Genomic DNA, 21,032 nt, shown 5'->3' with positions numbered 1-21,032 from the left:
CTTAGTTACTACCACCAAAATTCTGATTATTGCCCTGAAATTGTAATTATTAAGACTAGTTTTGATATATAAAAATACATCCCAAGGCAAATATCATTTACAGGTTATAAAAACTCTCAGATTGGACCCAGAGCAGGAGGTTTTGTCCCCTGTCACTGAAAAAGCTGCTTTATTCTGGGGTAAAACCACTGACATCTGCACCTGGCTGCCCAAGCTGCCACTTTGCTGGCCCATGGTTTATTCCTGGCCAGTTCTCTCCTCTGGTTAATTAGAATATTAAGCATGAAAGTTGTTTTCTGTGTATCAGAAGCTGGGAGCATCTCTGACAGCATTCATTAGACCAGCATCAGGAATAGGTAAAAAAACCCAGACATGGCTGGAGGCATTTAAAAGCCCCACAAAGAATGAGATTCAACAAGTCAGGAAGGTTCTAGAGAATTAAATTCAATGAAGGAAGCAGCACTTTGCTTTATCCTCTTGTTTTATGTCCTGCTTCCCCACTCATCAATTAATTTGTAGGTTTTTCCATCTTGCAAGAGGGATTTTAAAGAGAAAAAAAAGGACACCATAAAAAACTTTTGTTTTCATGGACACTGCCTCAACTCACTGGCTTTGTGCTACATAGAAAAACTACCAGCTTCAGAATGTAATGAGAATTCTGTAATGTTTGTTGAGCAGCAGAACAGGGAGGTAGCAAATTAGAGAATTAAGGCATAGTGGAAGGAAAAGTGTATTCCAACAAGAAATAGCTAATAAATAAATAGCTACAAATAAGTAAACACATCTGTTTTAACCTCATCGTGTTTAAACTTGTGAAGTCACTGAAATTATCTTCTCTGCCCAAGTGACAGGAGCTCACTGGAAGGCATTTAAAGCCCTGCTGTCAATTCCTTAAAGCACACGAGCACTGCACTTAAAAGCAGATGGTTCTGCAGCTGCCAGCTCCTTGTCATACCCAGCAAATATCATCATAAAAGGACAAAGAGCTCTTTCTATCTGCCTTCATTGCACTGAATCTTGCTTTCTTCAGAGCTCTACCTTTGGCCTTTACTTGACAGTGCAATTAATTAAACAGCTGAAAACAAGGCAGGGAGAGGTCAGCCCCAAGCTGCCAACATCCTCCTTCCACCCTCACCGCTCTTTAAATGGCAACAGCCAAAGCCATCCTGGGGCTGCTCTGCTCCTGCTCCAGCCAGCCCTGGGCTGGAATCACAGGTGATGGGCAGCTCTGCCCCCCAAAACTCTTCTCTGCAAGGTAAGGGTTCAGAAATAATGATTAAGGGCATTCATTTTTATTTTTTTTTTAAAGGAGCTGTGTCATTTGAAAACTTGTAGTTACTGGAAGGAACAGCATCGTTTGGAAATGCTTTTAATTGTTAGAAGGCACAGCATCATTTGAAAGTGGTTTTAATTATTAGAAGGAACATAATTTAAAAGTGTTTTTGAATATTAGAAGGAACTGCATCATTTTAAATGATTATAAAAAACATAAATTGAGAATATTTTGCATCGTTGTAAGGAACAGCATCACCTTAAAACAGGCACTTAAAAAAAATCATCTTGAGGGATTGCCTGACTTAAAATAGGCATTTTTTTGGAAATGATTGTAAGGAAATTCTAAAAGAGGTTTTCTTTTGGTTAACCTGAGAACACCCAGGTCTGCATCACATCCCTGAGGAACCCACAAGGGGAGCAGAGCAGCTGAGGGCGCTGGAGTGTTTGAAGCTGTTCTGATTCATTCTGCTCTGTTTCCTTCCAGGAGGAAGATTAAGAGAACCTGAGCAGCTTTACAGGAAAAGTTAGGTGTAGATCCCTCTCAAAGTGTCTCTACAAAGGGAAAGGAAAGCATTTGCAATCTTCAGAGCCTTCATTACATGCAAAGCTGTTTGCTCATCTAACAGCAACCAATCACACACCCTTAAAAGTCTTCCTGGGCACTCACTTCTAATTTTGCCAAACTTCAGTTGCAGATTTTTATCTAAGCTTCCATGCTGAGTTTTCTGGGAAGTTGAATTGTAAACAAAATAAAGAAACCTGGAAATTGCTCCTTTCTTTATTTCCCAGGCCAGGAAGGTTTATTATATTTTTTCTCTTATGATAACAATCATGTCTTTCCTGCTACGCTTTGTTAGAGGAATATTCCTGAGCCCAACATCACCTGGGGAAATAAAGGCCAGGAGAAATGTGCCAGACTTCAATGCTTACTTAACTTAAGCCTTTTTGAAAGTTTTCTTGTACCACCACAAAATATCATGAGGTTATTTACAGCTGAGTTCAGATTCTTGGAAAAAATAATTATCTTGTTCATCCTTACGCAGAGCTCCAAAGCTAAAAAGGCACATTTGGGATCTAAAAGGCCCATAAATGACATTTTTAATGTTCACTACTCTACCAGGAATGCTACCAACTAAATCTCAACGTTGTCAGTAACTGGCATGACAGTTTCAAGCATCTATAAATACCTCTGAGGAGTTCAGGCATCGGAACAGAAGTTAGAGAAATAAAAGTCCTAAATATAAAAACCTCCTTTTGGCATTCACAGGAACTACACACTTCTTCAAACCTTAATTGTTAAATCAAGGTTCAGTACCTTTCTAGCACCCCTCAAGCACTGTTCCTGTAAAGAGTTGGTAGCCATAAAGTCTTGCACTGGAGTTTTCCATCCTTAGCAGGTTATTTCCTCAGGAGCCAGGCGAGTTTTCCATGGAATGCTGCACCCAACTCAGTCCTGCCATCAGCACACTTTTAATTTCCTTGTTCTACCCAACAGCACTGCCTTCTAAAACTCAATTTCACCACTAAGAGCACTTTGCATTGCTCTGGATTTAGCAAGGTTAAAACATAAAGAGGGGGAGGGGATTTTTACAGAGCAAATGCTCATTCCTGGAGCCCATCTGAACTTCCCAACCCTGGGAAATCAGAGCCTGGGGGGTCACAGGACAGACACACAGAACAAAAACCTTACTCAGATGAATGCAAAAGCCAATAAAGAACTTTCCAAGGTAACCCACATCCAAACTTACCCCTTGGCTTCCTTGAAACTGGATTACTGGTTTTGATGTCACAGCATCCTACGGAAACAAGAAAAAAAACCCCAAAGATTACTGCAGAGAAAGGTAAAGTTCCAGCACTCACTGCCAAGAAACACTCAGGGAAATATAGAGAATTCCAAGTGAGAAAATACAAAACCTCCTGAAAGTGATTTCTACCTAGAAAAGGGATAAAAACTGTAACACCACCACTGATTAAACAACTTCACTCTTGAAAGGCCTTGAATTTCACTGCAGAACATCTCCAAGAGGACCCCCAGCTGGGCTGCACTTAGTTCCCTCCTGACCCCTCAAGTACAGAACAATTTCCCTGTATATCCTGGGGGCTTCTGCAAGTTTGGAGTTAAAGGCTGGATATTAGAGGGGAAAATTTATGCCACTTCTAAGCCCGAGAAGGCACTAAGCAAATTTTTTCCAGCAGAAAGTAAGCAGCTCAGTGGAAAAGCAAACTCCAACTTCATTGCAAAACCCTGGTGCTGTGCTGCCCATTTCAACCACCAGCTCTTCCTCCACCCCAATTTCCTTATGTTTCAAGAAATTCAGCTCCTCAACAGCTTCTTCCACCTGCTGAAGGCAGAAACTCCAGGGAATTTCCAACCTTTTTGCTCTGCGACTGCACTTTTTCCTTTGTTATTTTATAAAGATCAAGAAAGCTTCAGAATTCAGAAGTTTCAGCTCAGGTGCAATCCAAGCCATGCTACTTCTTAAGTTTCAGGAGAACCATGGCTGGGTTGATTTCCTAAATCCCAGGAAACATTCCAAGACACACTGAAGCCACCATCCCGTGCTCCACTGGATGAAAAACCAGGCTGGGATCATGGAGCCTTCCAGGGGGACAAGGACTAGGCAGACAGGATGGAATATTGTTTAGGAGGGAGTATAGTGCCACATTTCCATGGGAAAAGAGCCAAGAAGAGTTTAGGAGAACAACAAAAAAAATCTATCAGTCTCCTGATGCACATTTTGGTGCTTTCCTAAGCATCCTTTTTGTAGCAGCTGCATCTTCCAGCACGTTCTGCAGACTCCCATCCACCTCCCCAGGATTCCAGAAACACTGCCACTCAGCAGAGGAAGAAGCAAGAGCTTAAAAACCTGGGAAGTTGATCATTGCTCATAAAACCTTTCCAAATGCTTTCAACCCAGAAGTGAAGAATCTAAAAAAAAAAAATCAGCCACAATACACTGATTTTGTAGAAAAACCCAAACTCAGGAGCAAGAAAACATCCTTGGAGCACAGAGGAATAAGCTGACAGCAGAACAATTCTTCTAAGAGCTCATTCTACAACTGAACAGCTCTGCAACAATCTGCCTGAAGCACTCCCTGAGCTGGAGGGTGAGTTTTCCAGACCTGAAACAACCTTTCTAAAGAAGCCCTGAGCAGCATCCTCCAGAGATCCCTGAATTCCTTGAGTGCCACGACACTGCATACCACAGGAGGCTGTTCATAGCCAGCCTGGCCAGCTTTTTGTTCATGGTGTCAGCATGTACTGTGCAAGCTGTCCAGAAATTTGTATGAACATACTTGAGCAAACAAGCATTTGAAATGCTAGAAAGGAAAAAAAAAAAAAATTAAATCTGGATTTAAAAAATAAATACATCTCAATGAGGATCTCGGGTGGGTAAAGGTCTGCAATTAATTCTGGAAAATGAGTGGAATAAAAGGTAATATGAAGCATTTAAGTGGAATAACAAGGCAGAAGTTATTATTAACACTAGAGAAAAGTAGTGTTACACAAAGCAGGACATGTTTTAATTACAGAATGTATAAATTCCCTCATCTACACCCAAAATGGTTTGAAGTTAAACTGTGCAATCTCCAAGTTTAAAAATGAACCTTTGTGTGAGTTCATTTTAGCTTCATTTCCTGAAACCCCTGCAAGACAGCACTGCCAGGGGCTGCCAGGTCTGGACATCTGCCAGCTGGGAATATCAGGGTGGGAACTCCCTGCCCCTCTCCATGGAAGGGAAGGACACTGGGAAGTCATTCCCACCCTTGAGCTCCCTTTTTAGGGAGAAATAAGGAAGGCAACAGCAGCCCTGCAGTGACACAGGAATTGCTTCCCTCTGCTGCTGCCCAGTTCCTTGGCTACAGGTCATTTGAGGATGCTCCTGGAAGAAGAAAACACACCCTAACCTAATTAAGGATATGAATTTAAGTGCTTTTATTAGATGAAATTAAATTCCTGCATGGACACCTTCGTTCAGAATAAAAGCAAACAGATGAATTAAGCCAAACCAAATTAAACTTCTAGTTCAATGTTTACCTTCAGTTGGTTTGGGGTTAAATTTCCTCAAGGTTCCTGTAGGGAAAAACCCCAATTTTAAAGAGTCCCTGCTACCTCTGTCATCATCTAACAAGCCCCTCAATGATGCTGAACAGGGAACCCCTTCTAGTTTCCTACAAACCCCATCCCATCCACCTTCAAGGGGGACAGGGTCTGTCCCTCTGCCTTCTCCCAGGTGCCATCCAGGACTCTGGTGCAAATCTGTCCTCTCCAGAGCACAGCAAATCCCTGAGACCTCCCCTCTTGTGTTCACTCAAGAGGTAAAACACACCAGATCTGTTCCAGCAACCAAACCACCTGCACAGCCTTATCTTCCAGCTACCAAATTCCAGCTTCACTCCTCCTCCTTTCATAAGAGCTACTGGAAGGTGATTATTAGGATAAAGACCAAAAAAAAAAAAAAAAACAAAACCAACCACAAAAACCAAAGAACAAAGGGAGAGAACACCACCTGAAGTATTTCCAACCATCTGTCAGTTCTACAGCTTTGCTGCTGGGTCCCAGATGTTCACCTCTTGAGTTCACAAACTCATCCCTAAGGGTGAAAGCCCTGATGAAGAGGTCCAGGAGTGAACAAGCACGTGGGGGAAAACTGTCTGCCCTGTAAGAATGATGAATTTCTAACCTGTATGTAGGCTGAGAGCAAGCCAAGCCCCTTGAAATACATCCAGAGGCAGGAACTGCACATCTGCTCACCACTGGTTCAAGGAAAAGCTTCCTGAGGCAGGACAGGGGATAGCAAATAATTGCCACCTCTTCACTGTCTGCAGGTTCCTGTAATGGATCTTGAAGAAAATGAGTCAAGCTTCCTCCCAGCTTACTGGAAGAGAAAATGAACTGCTTTAACACAGAGGAGAGTCCTTCCTGCAGCCCAGCTCAGCACTGCCCCAGGAAAAACTCCCCAAGGAACATCCCAACACGAGGCTGGATTTCTACCCAGACTCAGGTTCCCTACCCCACTTGCAAACAGACTCTTCTAAAGGAGCCTGGAGAGGACTCAGCTATGTCAGGTGACAACCTCAGAGTTTTGCTCCATCAAAATCCACTTCTTTGCTAGGTGGAAAGAGCATTTCCATGCTTCTCTGCCCAGTTTTCTGCTGTGTTCTTCAGGGAGAGAAATCAAGCAGCAAGTTTTCCAACATGAAGCCCTGCTCTGGGATGCCAACCCCACAAACCCAAGCCTGTGGTCCCTCCAGATCCCATCAGATTATTTCAGAAGTCATGAGGAAAAAAACCCCCAACATTTCTCTTTTATTAGCATGGTATAAAGCTCATCCTCAAGTTTTCCTGGGCTAGAGGAGGGTTGTCCTCTGGAAAGCTCACAGACAGTTCCTCCCACTGAAATATTCCAGATCTGGCACATGGAAGCTTAAGTGAAGAGTAGGAGAACCAAGAAGGTGGCAGTAAAACCCACCAAAACTGAATGCAACAATTCTTAAATAGTTTATCAGGCCTGATCAAAGCTGGCAGGAGGTTTTAAAAGTGTTCAGTGGAAAAGCTGGATGGGATATTCATCCCCAGGAGCAGAAAGGCCATCTGAAATCATCCAGGGGCAAGTAACCAGTTGGAAACCTCCCTGTTTCTTCAGGGAAATGGAGATAATTAAAGAATATGTTGTTTTGAGAAGTTCTATTCTGCATTTACTGGAATTTCTACTGGAGGCAGTTGTTCTATGGAAAGTATTTCCCTATACTTAGGAGCAGGGGATTTGTTTTCTTGAACATTAAAACAAATGCTGAGCAAACACAGCAAATGAAAGTTTCCCCTTATTTATGTTGGAACAAGGGAATTCTCCTCAGAATGTAAAGCTTTTCAAAGCAGCAGGAAGAATTTCAATAAATAGAGAAAATATCAAATGAAGCAAAGCCCAAGGCTGGCAGCAAGGGGACAATCTGAACTGTCACCTGCAGCTCCAGCCAGCTACAAAACTGACAACAAGAAATTGTTTCAAATCCACCAAGCTGAGACTCACTGCTACCCCAAACTCCTCCAAGTTCCTCTTTAACTGCACCATTTTCACTGCTGATGTTGCTTTTGCCCACGCAGTGTGTTCCAAATCCAGGCACATGCTCCCTCCTCTGCTTCCTCTCCCTTCTTGGCAGGGCTGGGGGGAAGAATAAAAGCCAAAGGGTCAGGTCCCAAAAGGGGAGGAGAGGGGGTTTGAGGAGCCCTGAGTGCCTGAGGTCCTGCACTCCTCTCCCTGGCAGTGTCTCAGGTCAGGTTGGATGGGGCTGGGAGCACCCTGGGCTGGTGGGAGATGTCCCTGCCCATGCAGGGGGTTGGAATTGGATGATCTTGAAGGTCCCTTCCAACCCAAACCATTCCATGATTCCATGATGAGTGAAGTGGGTTCAAATGATGCCACCTCATCTGTCTGCTGGGCCCCATTCCTCTCTCTTCTTACCCATTTTCCTCTCCTGAGCATTTAAAATAAATGTTTGGGGCAGAATCAAGTCCTCGAGGTTATAATATGAATTCTTTTGTTTCAAAAGAGGAGCTTTTGGTGAAGGTTTAGGAACTGGAGCTTTACCAATGACTTTAAACTATATTTGGTATTTATTACAAGCAATGATCTTCCTAAATGCATTAATGGATGCATCTCATCCCTGTAATAGCCTCCAAATCTGAGTCAGAGCACAGCACAAGCAGCAATAAAATGATAAAAAGGTTTTCTGTAAAATGCTAAACTGGACATTTTCAAGTTTTACATTGCTAAACTGCAAAATCCATCCTGGCTTCCTCATTTCTAATTGCAGAATTCTAAGTGGGCTCTCACAGCAGCAACATCACTTCCTCAGGAGTTTTAACTTCCCAGAGAGTGCCCCTATGAAGACAGAATTTTATTTTTTTTTTTTAATTAAAAATGTCAACTCCAAAAATACCAGAAAATGTTGCTGGGTTACAGAATTTCCACATTCCCAGCTCCTTATTAAGGCACCACTGTAAACATCCAAAATTTCACACCCTGACACAGCCTGAGCACCAAAGATCCCAGCTCCAAACCACCAACTTTGAGTTGAAAAGAGTAAGATTCAGGAAGTTAAACACCCCCCAGAAGTGTAGCCTGATTGAAATGCTTTGTGCCTGCAATGTAAAGCAGCAACTCCCTCCCTAAATGCCCAACAGCTTGTATCAGCAAAGCAGAAAGCAATTAAACTCCAGTGTCATCAAGATGTCACCCCACAGGCACGAGAGCTGAGCTGGCCATGGAGCCTGCTCTCTCATGCATGCCTGGAGCTTCTGATCTGCCCTAATCCAGGTTCAAAAGACCCCCCTGACCAAAAACCAGGGGCTTGGTTGCTGCAGTTCTTCACAGCAGAACTGATTGGGGAACTTGAAGCTGAAAGAACCCAGCACTGTGTTTGCAAGCCCAAAAATCAGGGACTTCCAGAGAGCAGGGAGTCCAAACCCCCAAATCCAGAACAGAACCACCACCAGGTCCTGGTTTGAGGACCCCACAACCTCTCTGGGCAGCCTGGGCCAGGGCTCTGTCACCCTCACAGGGAAAAAGCTTTTGATGTTGACTCAGAACCTCCTGGCCCCATCTCCTCCTATCACTGCTCATCACAGCTCCATGCTCCTGACACCCTTCCCACCTTTTTCAACATTCCAGAGGTCATATTCCCTCATATTCCAAGCTGCTCCCTCAGCCTTTCCTCACCTGGGAGATGTTCCACTCCTCTTTGTGGCTCTGCAAGAAATAAAACTTTGAGACTTGGGAAGAAGAGAGGTCAGGAAATGGGATTCTCTGATCTCTTCAGCACCACTCACAGTTTGGGGAAAGTAACTTTGGGGGAAGGAAGGTCCAACTTGCCCTAAAAAGAAATTAAAATCCAGGGATCATGAAGCCAAGATGCTTGGCTAGCACAAGGTACAGTGGTTTTCCACTGGGAAGGGGAGCTGTGATTTAGGCAATGCCTTTTATGAAGGAAATAAAAAAGGAGATTTGAGTTCTTGGAGAAATAACTGAGGGATTGGCATTTGGTGTCAAGCTGCCTCTGATTGCTGCAGAGCAGGAGCCAAAGGGGAACCTGACTCCAGCAAACAGCAGGAATCTTATCAGACTGACTCCTTCCAGGAGCAGGAACCACCAGGTGACTGCTGCAAACCCCATTCCCACATTTCTCATTCCCACTTCTGAGAGAGGCAGAGGGTTGTTGGAAAAGAAATGGGAACATGTCCACTCCCTGAAAGAGCTGCAGGAGATGCTGCAAGGACACAAGGCTCTGTCTCCAAGGAAAATTCAAGCTTTGTTTTTGCAGACAACAGCCCTGGGACTGCCAGAGGACACATTCCACCTGTCCCCAGAGAAGGACTCACCTGTTAGGGGACAGATTATTGCCCAGAAAGACACTGCAAGAGGAGAATGAGCCCCAGGGAGAGATAAAGACATAGCCTGGTTCACTTGCAGAGCCCCAGCACCTCTGAATGCCTTTTTTTTCTGTTTGTTTTTTTTCTCCCAGCCCCTTTGGTCACTGGATCCCAGCTGTGCTGCTTCCAAGAGCTCATGGCTCAATGGATCCAGCTCTCCCACAGCTCCACACCAGCCCAGGAGGTGACCTGCAGCCTGAGGTGGAAAGGAATATTATTAACACTGGGAGAAAGAGGAAAAGATCTTCTTCTGATCCCCTCCCTCCAGCTCCCAATTAATTCCAGACATGGTTATGTCTTCAGCATGGATGGAGAAGTTGGGCTCAGTTGGGAACCAAGCCTGGAGACCAGGGGCAGATCTCCCAGTAGTGCAACACTGGTTTGTTTTTTTATTTTTAATTTAGTGTTTGTCTTTGCTTTTCCAGGGAGCTAAGGGAGAACTTGCTCATTAAGTCTAGCAAGAGAAGCAATAAGCAGAAAGTCTCAGCTCTGCCTGACACCAGAGCTTTACTCATTTCCCTCCTAACAATCTGGGGCTATTAGGGAGGCAATGGCCATGGCAATTTCCAGAGGCTTGGGAAGGAGAAAGGCTTTTTTGGGGGGGAAAAAAAGAAAAAAAAAGAGACCCTTTCCATTCCCATGGAGCTTTCAGGCTGTGGCACAAGTGCTCAAAGCACTCTGATAATCAACTAAAAATGCACAAGGAAAACTGATCAGAACACAAGCCCCCAGGCTCAGTTTTAGTGCAGTAACTCCTTACAGTCCTGAGTAGTTGTGACACATCACTGCACCTCTCTGAAAAGGAACTTCCATTTTTTTGGGTTACTGCATTTTCTGAATCTGTTCCTCACCTCCAAAGGGTGTTTCAGACCCTCACAGGAACTGAGAGCCAATAACCCTCAAGGTTATTTTCAATTTATTAGTCAAACCTGTCCATTTCAACACCCTTAAGGATTTCATCCCCAAGGCAGAGGTTCAAGAACCTCTCCTTTTCCACAAGAAACCCACAACATTCTGCACAAATAGTTATTTTTATCACCAGTTTTTTTTCCTGAAGGGATACATTTTCTTTTTCCTGTAACTCAGATGAAAAGAAGGTAAAACCAGAAAAGCATAAAACAAGTTGAAACAACATTTCCCAAAGCACTCACACAAAGCTAATGCTGTGCTGGCAAATGCACTGCAACCAAATTTAAGCAGAAACCTAGAAATAAATTCCACCCTTTTGTTACTTGCAAGGAGTTGTATGAAGGAAAAGTTGAATTAACCCAGCCCAGAGCCCATTCCTTCTTATAAACTGCAAGGTGCTTAAAGAGGAGGATTAAAAAAGTGTTTTAAATAATATTTAAGTAAGAATTTAAGGCTGTTCATACAGCCTGGATTGATCCCTTTCTTACAGAGCTGTACTGAGAGTCTTTCAGCAGGGCTCAATCTGTTGGTAAACACTGGAAGTTAAAGATAGGGGAGAAAAAAGGAAGGTAAATATTGGTATTTCTAAAGTGCAGGCAAAGAAAAGCAAACCCTCTTCCATTTGCTTTTGGAACACGTGGCTTTGCTTTGAAAACAGTTTTCAACAACAAACACTATCTCCACAAAGAAATTTCCTGTTCTGCCTCCCTGGACTGGAAATCCTAAGGAGGAGAATAATTATTAAATATTCTTTTATGAAAATCCAGCAGGGTGGCTCCAGCAGCTGCAGAAATTCAGCATTACCAGACAATTCAGAGAGACCTTAGCCTGGCAGGATTCCCATGAAGACATCCAAAATTCCCTGGGTAATCATCTCTTGCATGCAACCCTGCTTGTTTTTGCAGGATTTTAGTGGAGCTATCAGCTGATTTTATAAAATTGGGGAAAAAAAACAAAAAAAAAAACCCAAACCAAAACCAAACACCACCAAACCAACCAACCCAAACCCCAAAACTGGCAGAAGGAAACTGAATCATCCCAAATTCCCAACTCTGCTAAAGCTGAAGAGAAGTTCTGGTTTTCCCTAAAGGCTTGAAACAGTTTGAGGAGCCAAGAATCATTAAGGGCTTTTAGATTTTCTCAGATTTCCTGGTTTAAAAGCCAGGCCTCTAGTACAAGGTACAACTGGGGCTGGGAAATGGGGAGATGGAGGCATTTTGGGTCTGATTGCCCAAGAAAAATCACTTCAACCATCACCCAACGTTTCTACTCCTGACTCTTCCCACCTTCCAAGACTTCCAACGTGGATGGAACTGAAAAAAAAATGAGGATTTCAAGAAGATTCCCTGAAACTTTCTGATTTCTGCTGCTCAGTGTCCACTACAAATACTCACCCTAGTCTCCTGGCCAGCTCTGTTCTGTTGAAATGCTCCTCTTATTTCAAACTTCCCATGTTATTCTGCCAAATTCCTCTCCTGAATTCCCATGGGAGTCAGGAACTGAAGTAGGAGAGAGGGTCTGTGCCACCACAGAGGTAGCTGAAGCACTTTTAGATCTCATTTTGCTACAAATACATCATACAAAGGTTCTGTGCAGCCCACAGGACAGCCCTAAAAATCAGTCTTAGCCCAAGTCTTTATATTTGGGGTTTTTTTTATGAACTGCCACCCCATTTTGGATAATTGGGTCTTTCCCTATAGTGACTATCAACCCACACTGCATCCCCATCAAAAATCAAGTTTCTGTACCTGATCAAAAGCCCCCAGCTCCTCCATCTGAGGCTGAAGGCCACGGTGGGAAGTGCTAAAGAACCAGAAACACAGCTCAGAGGCCATCTGCTCTCCATCAGCAGCTTTATTTCCATCATCTTTTACCAAAACCCTATCACCTTTGGGTTAAAGCTCCTCCATCTTCACACACAGCTGTGTCTACCTCCCAGGGGGTGTCTGGAGACACTGCTACTCCATGCAGAATTCCCTGGAGATCATTCAGGTCTCTAAGCAAGAGCTGGGATGGCATTGGGAGCTCCAGAGCAGAGGTCTCCAACCCAAGGATGCTCAGACCCTCCCAGAGGTTCAGTGAGCAGCAGGGAAGAAGAAAAACTTCCCTGTTTTCCCTGAAGTGGATGAGGAGGAGCATAACCAACTTGCCAGTCTGGGAAATTCAAACCCCAAAGCCTTTGAGGTATCCTGAAAAGTAAGAATTCATTTCAATCCTGCAAGAATGCCCAAAAATTCCAATATCACCAGCTGAAAGGCTGCTGGAAAGAAAGGAATAAAGATAATATTAAGTTACACCAGGTGGGTTTCTCTGAAAACTGAGGCTCAGGCTTCAAGCACCACTCCAATAATGGTCCTATAAAAATGCTGACAGTCTGCTCGAGCTCTCAGTTAAAAATAAGTATTTCAAATGACTTCCACCATCCCCATTTGCCTGTGTTCCTCACAGAGCTGCAGGTTTCCAATTACTTCATGTTTTTAGAGCTATTTTTCTTTCACCCATCAAGTTAAAAAGGCACTCAGAGAAAGAGAAGCTGGTTAATTACAGCTAGAAGTGGCTGTACCCAAACTGCTGGAGTTAAGAGTGAGCTGGTGGAAAAAAAAAAAAATAAAATAAAGCTGTCAGGTTGGCATCTGAAGCATTATATATGTCCCAAGCAGATAATTCACCTTTTTAGACCCAATCAAGGCAATGTTGTTTTTAGAGCTGTTATTTTTAAGTAGCCCTACCAGCTCTGTCAGGAGCCACTGAATACCTTCAAATTAAAGTGAGTGATTAAACACAGCAACCCTGGGTTACAACTTCAGAAACAGGAATAGTGAAATATCAGAAGCTGACAGTGGTTTCTGACCTAGTTTTAACTGGAGAAGAGTCAAAGAGCCAAAAAGACTGAGGCGAGGCTGAAGGTGCTGAAATTCCAGTACTGGAGCTGGGGAACAGGATTAGAGCAAAAGCCTCAGACATTCAAACTACCCAGGAAGCAAAAGAACAAGAAACTTAAGGTTCAAGAGCTTTAGTTCAGTGTCAAGTGACATCCTGAGGAGGAGGAGGAGGAGGGACAGGAGGGTTTAAGCCAGACAGGAGGTGTTGCAGGACCTAAGAGATCATGTCCAGGTCTGGAAGGTGGGGAGCAAGGGGTTTAAAAAAAGGGGGGTGGGCATTCTGAAAGATGTTTTAGCTGCTTTTCTGCTTTCATCTGCTGCCAACCACCTGCCTTCATTTGCATATCAAGAGAAAAATTAAAACCTCATTACACAAGAAAACTCCAAGCACTGAGAGTTACCCAGTGATACAGGAGGGGTCAGTGCAAAAACCAAGTCGAGGGAGCTCTTCCCAGGTCTCCCTTTATTCTGCTGCTCCAAAGTCAACTGTATTTCCAGCAGGCAGGTAGCTACAGGCTGGTTTTAAGCCTCATTAAGAAGCAGGACGTTGCTGGCCTGACATGTCAGATTTTTAATGACCTTTGGACCCAGAACAGCGTTTCCAAGCTGCTAAGAACAGGAGGGAAAGGAAAAAAAAAAAAACCCAACATCTCCATGATTAGGAGCAGTACATTCTGGCTGTTTGCATTTCCTTTATTGCATTTATTTTAGCTGGGAGGAAAAAAAAAAAAAATCGCCCAAAAATCCACCTGTCAGGAAAGCAAGGCATAAAAAAAAAAAAAAAAAAAGGAGTAATTCCTTCTGAAGGGCAGCTCTGACGGCATCAGCCATTCTGAACTGTGCTTATCACCCAAGGTAAACAGGAGTGACTATCAGTTAATGAACAACACAACCCTAAGGCTGAATTTTAAAGAGTTTTTCTCCCCCTCCCCCTGCAATCTTTTCATGAAAAATCCAGCTCTCCTAAGCCACCGAATTTGCTTACGAAAGGCTCGTTTAGTTCAGGGCTGTGAAGCCACCAGTGCTGATTCACTTGCTGTGCTCACAAGATGGCTCAAAGGAGCTGCTGAAACATCACTCTGATCCTTATCTTCCAGAGGGCTTTGCTAACTTTTCTTGCAAGTAGAAAAGAAAAGAAAAAAAAAAAAGAAAGAAAGGCAATTTGGAGATCAGATTGACAAACTTGTTCAACCATCCCAGAGGAAATCTCAGCCCAACACACAGACACTGCTGAGCCCAGGAGAACAAGCCTGGACCAGTTTCCATCTTGTGTCCAACTCTACCCTATTGACACTTAAAGGGAAACCTAATTACTAGGCTGCAAAAGTTCTGCTTCAGAAGATCTTCAGATGTTCCTCAGGCAGGCAGAGCCAGCCCTGTTGGAAGAGGGTGTGATAACCAGAGCCAGGATGCTAAAGGAATCCCAGAAAATTCCAACCCCCTCAGAACCAGAATGACCTCAAAAGCCAAAGCAAGATGCTCAGAGGGGGCTCAGTGGGGCTTGCAGTTAAACAGAGGGGACCAGGACCCCAAAACCTCAGTATTCAACATGGACATTGTTGACATTTCCCACCAGCTTCATGGTGGTGATAATCACAAACACCCAGTTTGTTGTTTTGTTTTTTTTTAATCACTGAGGGCAGCTGCCCATATGAAAAAAAAAACCTATAACTCCAGCTGTAAGTACTGAGCAAGACAACCCCTAGTTGATTTTCCACTAGGTTGTAACCTCAGTGTTTTACATACCCTGCCACCTCCTCACAAGCCCCATCTTCCAGGGGGTGATTGCCTTCTCCAGCAGGCTTCATGTGAGAAGAAGCCACTACCAAGTTAAATCAGGTGCTCCCTCTCCTTCAGCCATGAGCACAGAACCTGCACTCTTTCAGCCTCCTCTTTATTTGCACTGGTATCAAACCTGCTCCAAAAATAAAGCAACAACCAGTAAAAGAAAGAACATACTCTTCTATACAGGAAAAAACCCACAACCTACCTCCAGGAAAAAAAACAACTTCATAAATATAGAAGTCAGACGTTTCTTTGCTCCCAGAAAGACACCTGTGAAAGTTCAGGTTACACCAAATTCCAAAAATGAACATGAAAAAAAACTCAGATAAGAGTAAAACCACCTCCTCTGCTGCCCAGAGACTGACCACAGAGCTGCAAAAAGACTCCCCTGGGCTCAAGCCCAAAAGCCCCAAGAGATTTTTTTTTTTTGCATGGAGATAGAGAAGCTCTGATGGAGGGAGTGGAGTTCAGGGAATTCCTCCTCCATGCAAAAGAAGTGGCACAGCCACTGAGCCACCACTTCATTGTCTGACCAGAATTTTTGCTCTCAATATCCCAACCTGCCACAGCTCCAGCCAGCTGAAACCTTTTGCTTCCTTCACCAGTTTGAGGTGAAACTAAAAGTCTTTCTTCCTGCTGTCAGGGTCTGTGAATTCTGACAAGCCAAAGGCTTTGCTGTCGAGTTAAATGACCTTAAGAGTGCTAAACCCTGCAGCAAGGTGCAGGCAGCACCCACAGATCCATCTCCTCTGCCAACCACTGCAGAGATCCAGGAGGAAGGTCATGGAATAGCAAACCTTCTGGGGAGGAAATCAACATTCCCCCCCCCCCCCCTTTGTCTTGAGCAACCCAAAATGCTCTGGATTCTAATGCACCACTGTACGGGTGGAGAAAGTCCTTAATTCACAGATTATTTCAGAATCACACCTCTAGAAACCTGGTTGCAATTGGCCTTTATCACCACTATTTCAACCAAATCCATCCTGTGATGTTCAGCAAGGTTAAGAATGTTTGATTTCAGCCTTTATCCATTCCTACCTCCCCCTTCCCACCTTTCTAAAGATGAACCAAAAAGCTGGTTCCTTCACAGATCTGTGTGCTGGGACTCCCTGGCAGCACGAGGCTGCTCCTGGGCTCCAGGCTGGGAGAACTGGTTTCTTACAATCTCTTTTCTCCTTTAGAAAACCACCCTTGATGTCTGGAATAAAAGCAAGGCTTGGTGGCCACCCATGCCCCGTGCCAGCCCACCTCTGAGGTGGCCAACAGGAGCTTCCAGAAACTGCCCAGTAGCCACCCAGTGTGTCAAGGAACCCTTAGGAAGGGGAATTTCAGATCTTAGAGCAGGAGAAGCCAACAGACCAAGTCCCAGCAACTTCCCTTAGCAGCAAATCCTGGCTGCCAAGAGCAGGTGAGCACACAGCTAACCAAAGGTTGGGTTTGTTATTATTTATTGGGATGAGAAGGATCCTGTGGCCAGAATCAGCACAAACATGAAGAAGAAGAGAGCAAGGTCACTGTCACAGGTGACACCAAAAGCACTTCTCAAAAGAAATCAGGCAGCAGAGCTCCTACGCACTGCTTAAGAGACTATTTCTGGGAGGAGAGTTTGTTCTTAACTCTTCAAGAAGCAGCAGAGGTCAGGATTGGGGCTTCACCAGCCTGAACACCCCTGGAAGGGTGAATGGGTGCCCTGGGTGCTCTCAAAAATCTATTCCCAAAACCCAGGAGAGTCAAGTCCTGCTGGGGCCAGGCTGCCATCAGAGGCTGCTGAAAGGAAGGAGGAAACCCTGGGAGAGGAGGCTCCACTCTGCCTCAGCTCCACACCTCTGACAGCAGTTTCACTCTGAATCATGAGTTTACACCTTAATTTTGGGGAGGGCTGCTAAAGCCCCACCAGTCAGGGAGCTCAGGAGTTGCTGAACCACACCACACCTCCAGCATCAGCCCCACGGGGAAGGACTTCAAAGCCCAGCAGACCTTAGGCTCTCCCTGGGCTGCTCCCTTCTCCAGCCTCCCCATGGAAAGGTGAGCCCAGCACTTGCCTTATTTGGCTTCCAAGGCACCATTTCTGCTTGCCCAAGCTCTAAGGCAGGGTGGAAAAATTTGCTTCCTTGCTACTCCGCCCATGCTGGGCTCTGAAAAAGCATCCACTGAATCCTGGATCTGAAAGGAATGGAAGAATTTACACTGGTGTTTGCAGGGAGCTTAGCTCCCTGGAAGAGGTAAAGCCAGGGCTTTGGCACCAAGCTGGAGCCCCTCAACTTGCCAGGGAGGAAGGGGAGCCCCAGGGCTGATCCACAGACAGGCAAAGAGAACTCAGCACCACCACTTTTCAGCTTTGCACAGCACCCAACCAATTTTTCTTGCTGTTCAGATGCCCTTAAGCCTTTGAAATCTCATGGCACCAAAGTTTACAAGTTAATTAGGAGCTGGGGAATTATTTCCTTTCCCTGGTTTATCCATAACACACTTGACCACAGATCAGGAGGTTCATTTGCAGAATCCAAGCAATAGAGGCTCAGCTTTCCCCATCATTCTCTGCTGCTTCCTCTGGTTGCTGTTTCTGTTCCTGAAGCCCTCTGGTCACACCAAGATTACTGTCACCTGGCTCTGTGGCATTGTCAGCTTCTCTGAGCACCCCAAAGATGCTCCCAGACTTCCCACAAACCAACTCCTGTCAACAGTCACATCCCTGAAGCTCTGCAAACCCCAGGAAAGCTGCTGGCTAAAAATGAGGCAGGGGAGAGAGAGGCAATGAAAAGGCTGCTTCACTCTCAACAAACTCTCTTACTTTTTGGATTATCAAGGGTTTTTTTTATTTCTAAACATGTGGGCTCACTTGTTCTAGCCTGGCTTGCCTGTACTAAACCCCCCCCCCCTTTTCACAGCACATTTTGCTCAGGGAAGAGCCAGGGAGAAACCTTTTTGTCTTTCCTGTCCTCTTCAGTCACCAAAAGGCAGAGCCCAGCTCATCCCCACAAAGGTTCTCTCAAAAATGGTAGCAAAGGAACTTTAAAACCCACTCAGTTTTCAGCCATTCCTCTTGTTCCCTTCTTTTTGGGGACTGGGAGAGACAGAAAACACAGCCTGTTTCATTTTCTCAGAGAAACCAAGAGCCAAAAACAACTGAAATCAGTGCTGGAGCTGGAAAGGTACAACAAAACTCACCCAAACATAAAGTCTAGACACTGAAATGTGGAAATATGATTCAAATAACCACAACTGGCACATAATGTATTGATTGCAGCCCGTCGCAGAACAAACCCTCAGTGGAGAAGAATATAGAAAAAAGATTAAATTAGTGTCTTCCACCTCAGTTTTTTTAGAAAAAGATGAATCCTTTGAGCCCAGTGATAGGAACTGAGGCAGCATTTCTTCCATCCTCTTTTTGCTGGGCTTTGAAGTGCCAGGTTTGCTCTTGCAGAGGAATAATAATCAGCTTCAGCTCTCCTTGCAGGATTGATCCTAGAGGATCCAAAGTGCCAGGGCTGTCAGGTGGCTCTGATCAAAGGGTGACCCAATCACCCCAACTACGTAGGTCCCCAAATACCTGAGCCAAGTAGTCAAGAGGATGTTTGGACTGATGAAATCTAAATGCTACAAAGGTTCAGCTCTTCTGAGGACAGCCCCAAGACCATGCCCAGAGTCTCCTTGGATGGGTGAAGGTTCTGCAGCTAAGAAGAAAGGTTAACTGGTGGTGGTGGCTGGCCTGGAAAGGAAAATATTTGGGTTTTCTATGAATCCATGGAAGAAAACCCAAGAAAAGCTGTGCTGCACAGAGGGTTAACTGCAATCAGGCTGCACCAGATCAGGGAAGGCTCAAAGTGGGCAGCAAAGGGAAGTCATGGTCCCAACAAGTGGTGACTTCTTTTTGGAGTGAAACAATTGCTGGTTTCTTTAAATTAATAAAGGCACAAGTCCAATGTAAAGAAAGGAGAGACCCAGTGCACAGTGGTTTTGCTAGACTGCCTTTTTGTTGGAGCAATGCAAAAAAAGACTGGATTTTGGACTTGCTTTCCCACTGCAGCAGTAAAACACACACCAGCACCCTGCAAACCCACTGCTGAGGGGTTTGTCATCCTCTTTATTATATAAATGCCTTGAGGGAAAAAAAAAAAACCAACAAAAAGGTCAAAAAGCAATACTAGGTTACCAGGGTGTGCAGAAGTTGCCTTATGTGCATGGGATATTTCTTAGCAACACAGGAGCTCCTACAGAGAACTCTCTTAGCAGCAAATCCAAGCTCCTTTCCTGGATAATTCACCCAGGTCAAGCTAAGGCACATTCTGAAGGCAGAAGCCTGGTTTTGGTGATGGCTCCTCTGTATCCACCCTATATAAAATCTCAGCATAGTTCAGGTTATCAGGCTTGGGTTTGGTTTTCTTTCTTTTTCATTAGCATTAAGTTCACTCCAGATAATGGTTCCTCCAGAAAGCAGCATTTAACCTCAGTTATCCCCAGCTAACTCCATCTCAACCTTCCTGACACTGTGATACTGAGCTGACAACCACTTTTACCCCCTCCAACCTCTCCTCTCCTTCCCCAAACCCCAGAGAAAAGCTGCTGGATTACACAACTGTGTTCACAAACCAGGGGATGGGGCAGAGGTTCCCAGACACACACAGCATCTCTTCAAAGTCTCCCTAAACCCATCCATCCATCCATTCAAACACATTCTCGTGTGCATGAGCAGCAAAACCACTAAGTCAGCCAAAATGTATTCTTCTCCCATGGATTAGCTGGCACAAATTAGGACAAGAGTGACGCATGCAGTCTGTCCCTTCCCATTTTTTCAACATGCACAAACACCAGGGATTTGGAGATGCTTCCCAAAGTTTACACTCACACGTTCCGGGGCAGCCCCCGGAGGTTGAAATGGTTTGAAATGTGCAAACTGTTTAGGAGATAACACATTTTATTTACTAACCAGACCTCAAATGTGGTTTTTTTTTTGTTTTGTTTTGTTTTGTTTTCCAAAGGAAAACTTCCCCTCCCTTGCCAGGAATAAAGGCTCTTCTGCTATCCCAACAGTCGGCACGATGCGAGTCAACTATTTCAACAGCCACCATCCCTCTGCCAAGCAGCACTATGACAAAAACCAACTCAACAGGACAGAGCACTTCAGAATAAAAAAAAAAACAAAACAAAACCAACAAAAAAACCACCACCCTGCTGTTTGGAGGATCACAGTCAGACTCCACACTCTGCCAGCTGACTAGCTCAGGGCAAGCACAGAAGCCACTGGAGAAGACACTGGCCAGGTAAGAGGTGAGTGGGAGAGAGACCTACAGAGAGAAATTAAAAAGAAATCAAATCTAATAGCTTTCATTTCTCCTTTTGCTGCTGTTGAAGTGGAATAAGAAACCAACTCTAGAATATCCTGAAAAGGAGCAAAGGTTTTGTCTTGCTGGGTACTGATTGTGACCGCCAGGATCCAGCTGCCAGAGCCACCCATGGCAGTGCCAAAATGCTCTGCTTCTGGATCTCCAAAAAACTAACCCAGCCTCATAAAAACAATCTAAGGGGTTAATATTCTAAGGGGCTCACCTTCAAACTTGCTTCACCCAGTATTGCTAGAAAGCAGCAAAAAAAAGTTATTATTCAAAAGTTATTATTAAGGGCGCCGCATGATTTGCTGATAGAAAGCAGATCAGGTTTGAAAGAAGCACCAGGGGTCACCAGGGTTCTGTCACAAACTTTCTGTTTCCCCTTGGCACCTCCCCAATCAGACCTACGTCTTTAGGCTTCCA

At 44.5% G+C, this 21,032-nt stretch overlaps 1 protein-coding gene across 3 annotated transcripts in view; it reads right to left on the bottom strand.

Moving 5' to 3' along the window:
- ELL (elongation factor for RNA polymerase II) overlaps window positions 1-21,032 on the bottom strand; it is a 50,384-nt gene that overhangs the window by 24,586 nt on the left and 4,766 nt on the right. For 2 of the 3 annotated variants that reach the window (XM_030466228.1, XM_030466230.1), the window contains exon 2: window positions 3,024-3,071. In XM_030466228.1, coding sequence (XP_030322088.1) covers window positions 3,024-3,071 — 48 coding nt within the window. Of the gene's footprint in view, window positions 1-3,023; window positions 3,072-18,594; window positions 20,406-21,032 lie in introns of those variants that run through there. The other variant, XM_030466229.1, reaches the window with a different exon arrangement.

Source organism: Calypte anna, chromosome 28 (assembly GCF_003957555.1).
Source record: "Calypte anna isolate BGI_N300 chromosome 28, bCalAnn1_v1.p, whole genome shotgun sequence".
NCBI lineage: Eukaryota > Metazoa > Chordata > Aves > Apodiformes > Trochilidae > Calypte > Calypte anna.
This window is presented reverse-complemented; position numbering and strand designations above follow the sequence as displayed.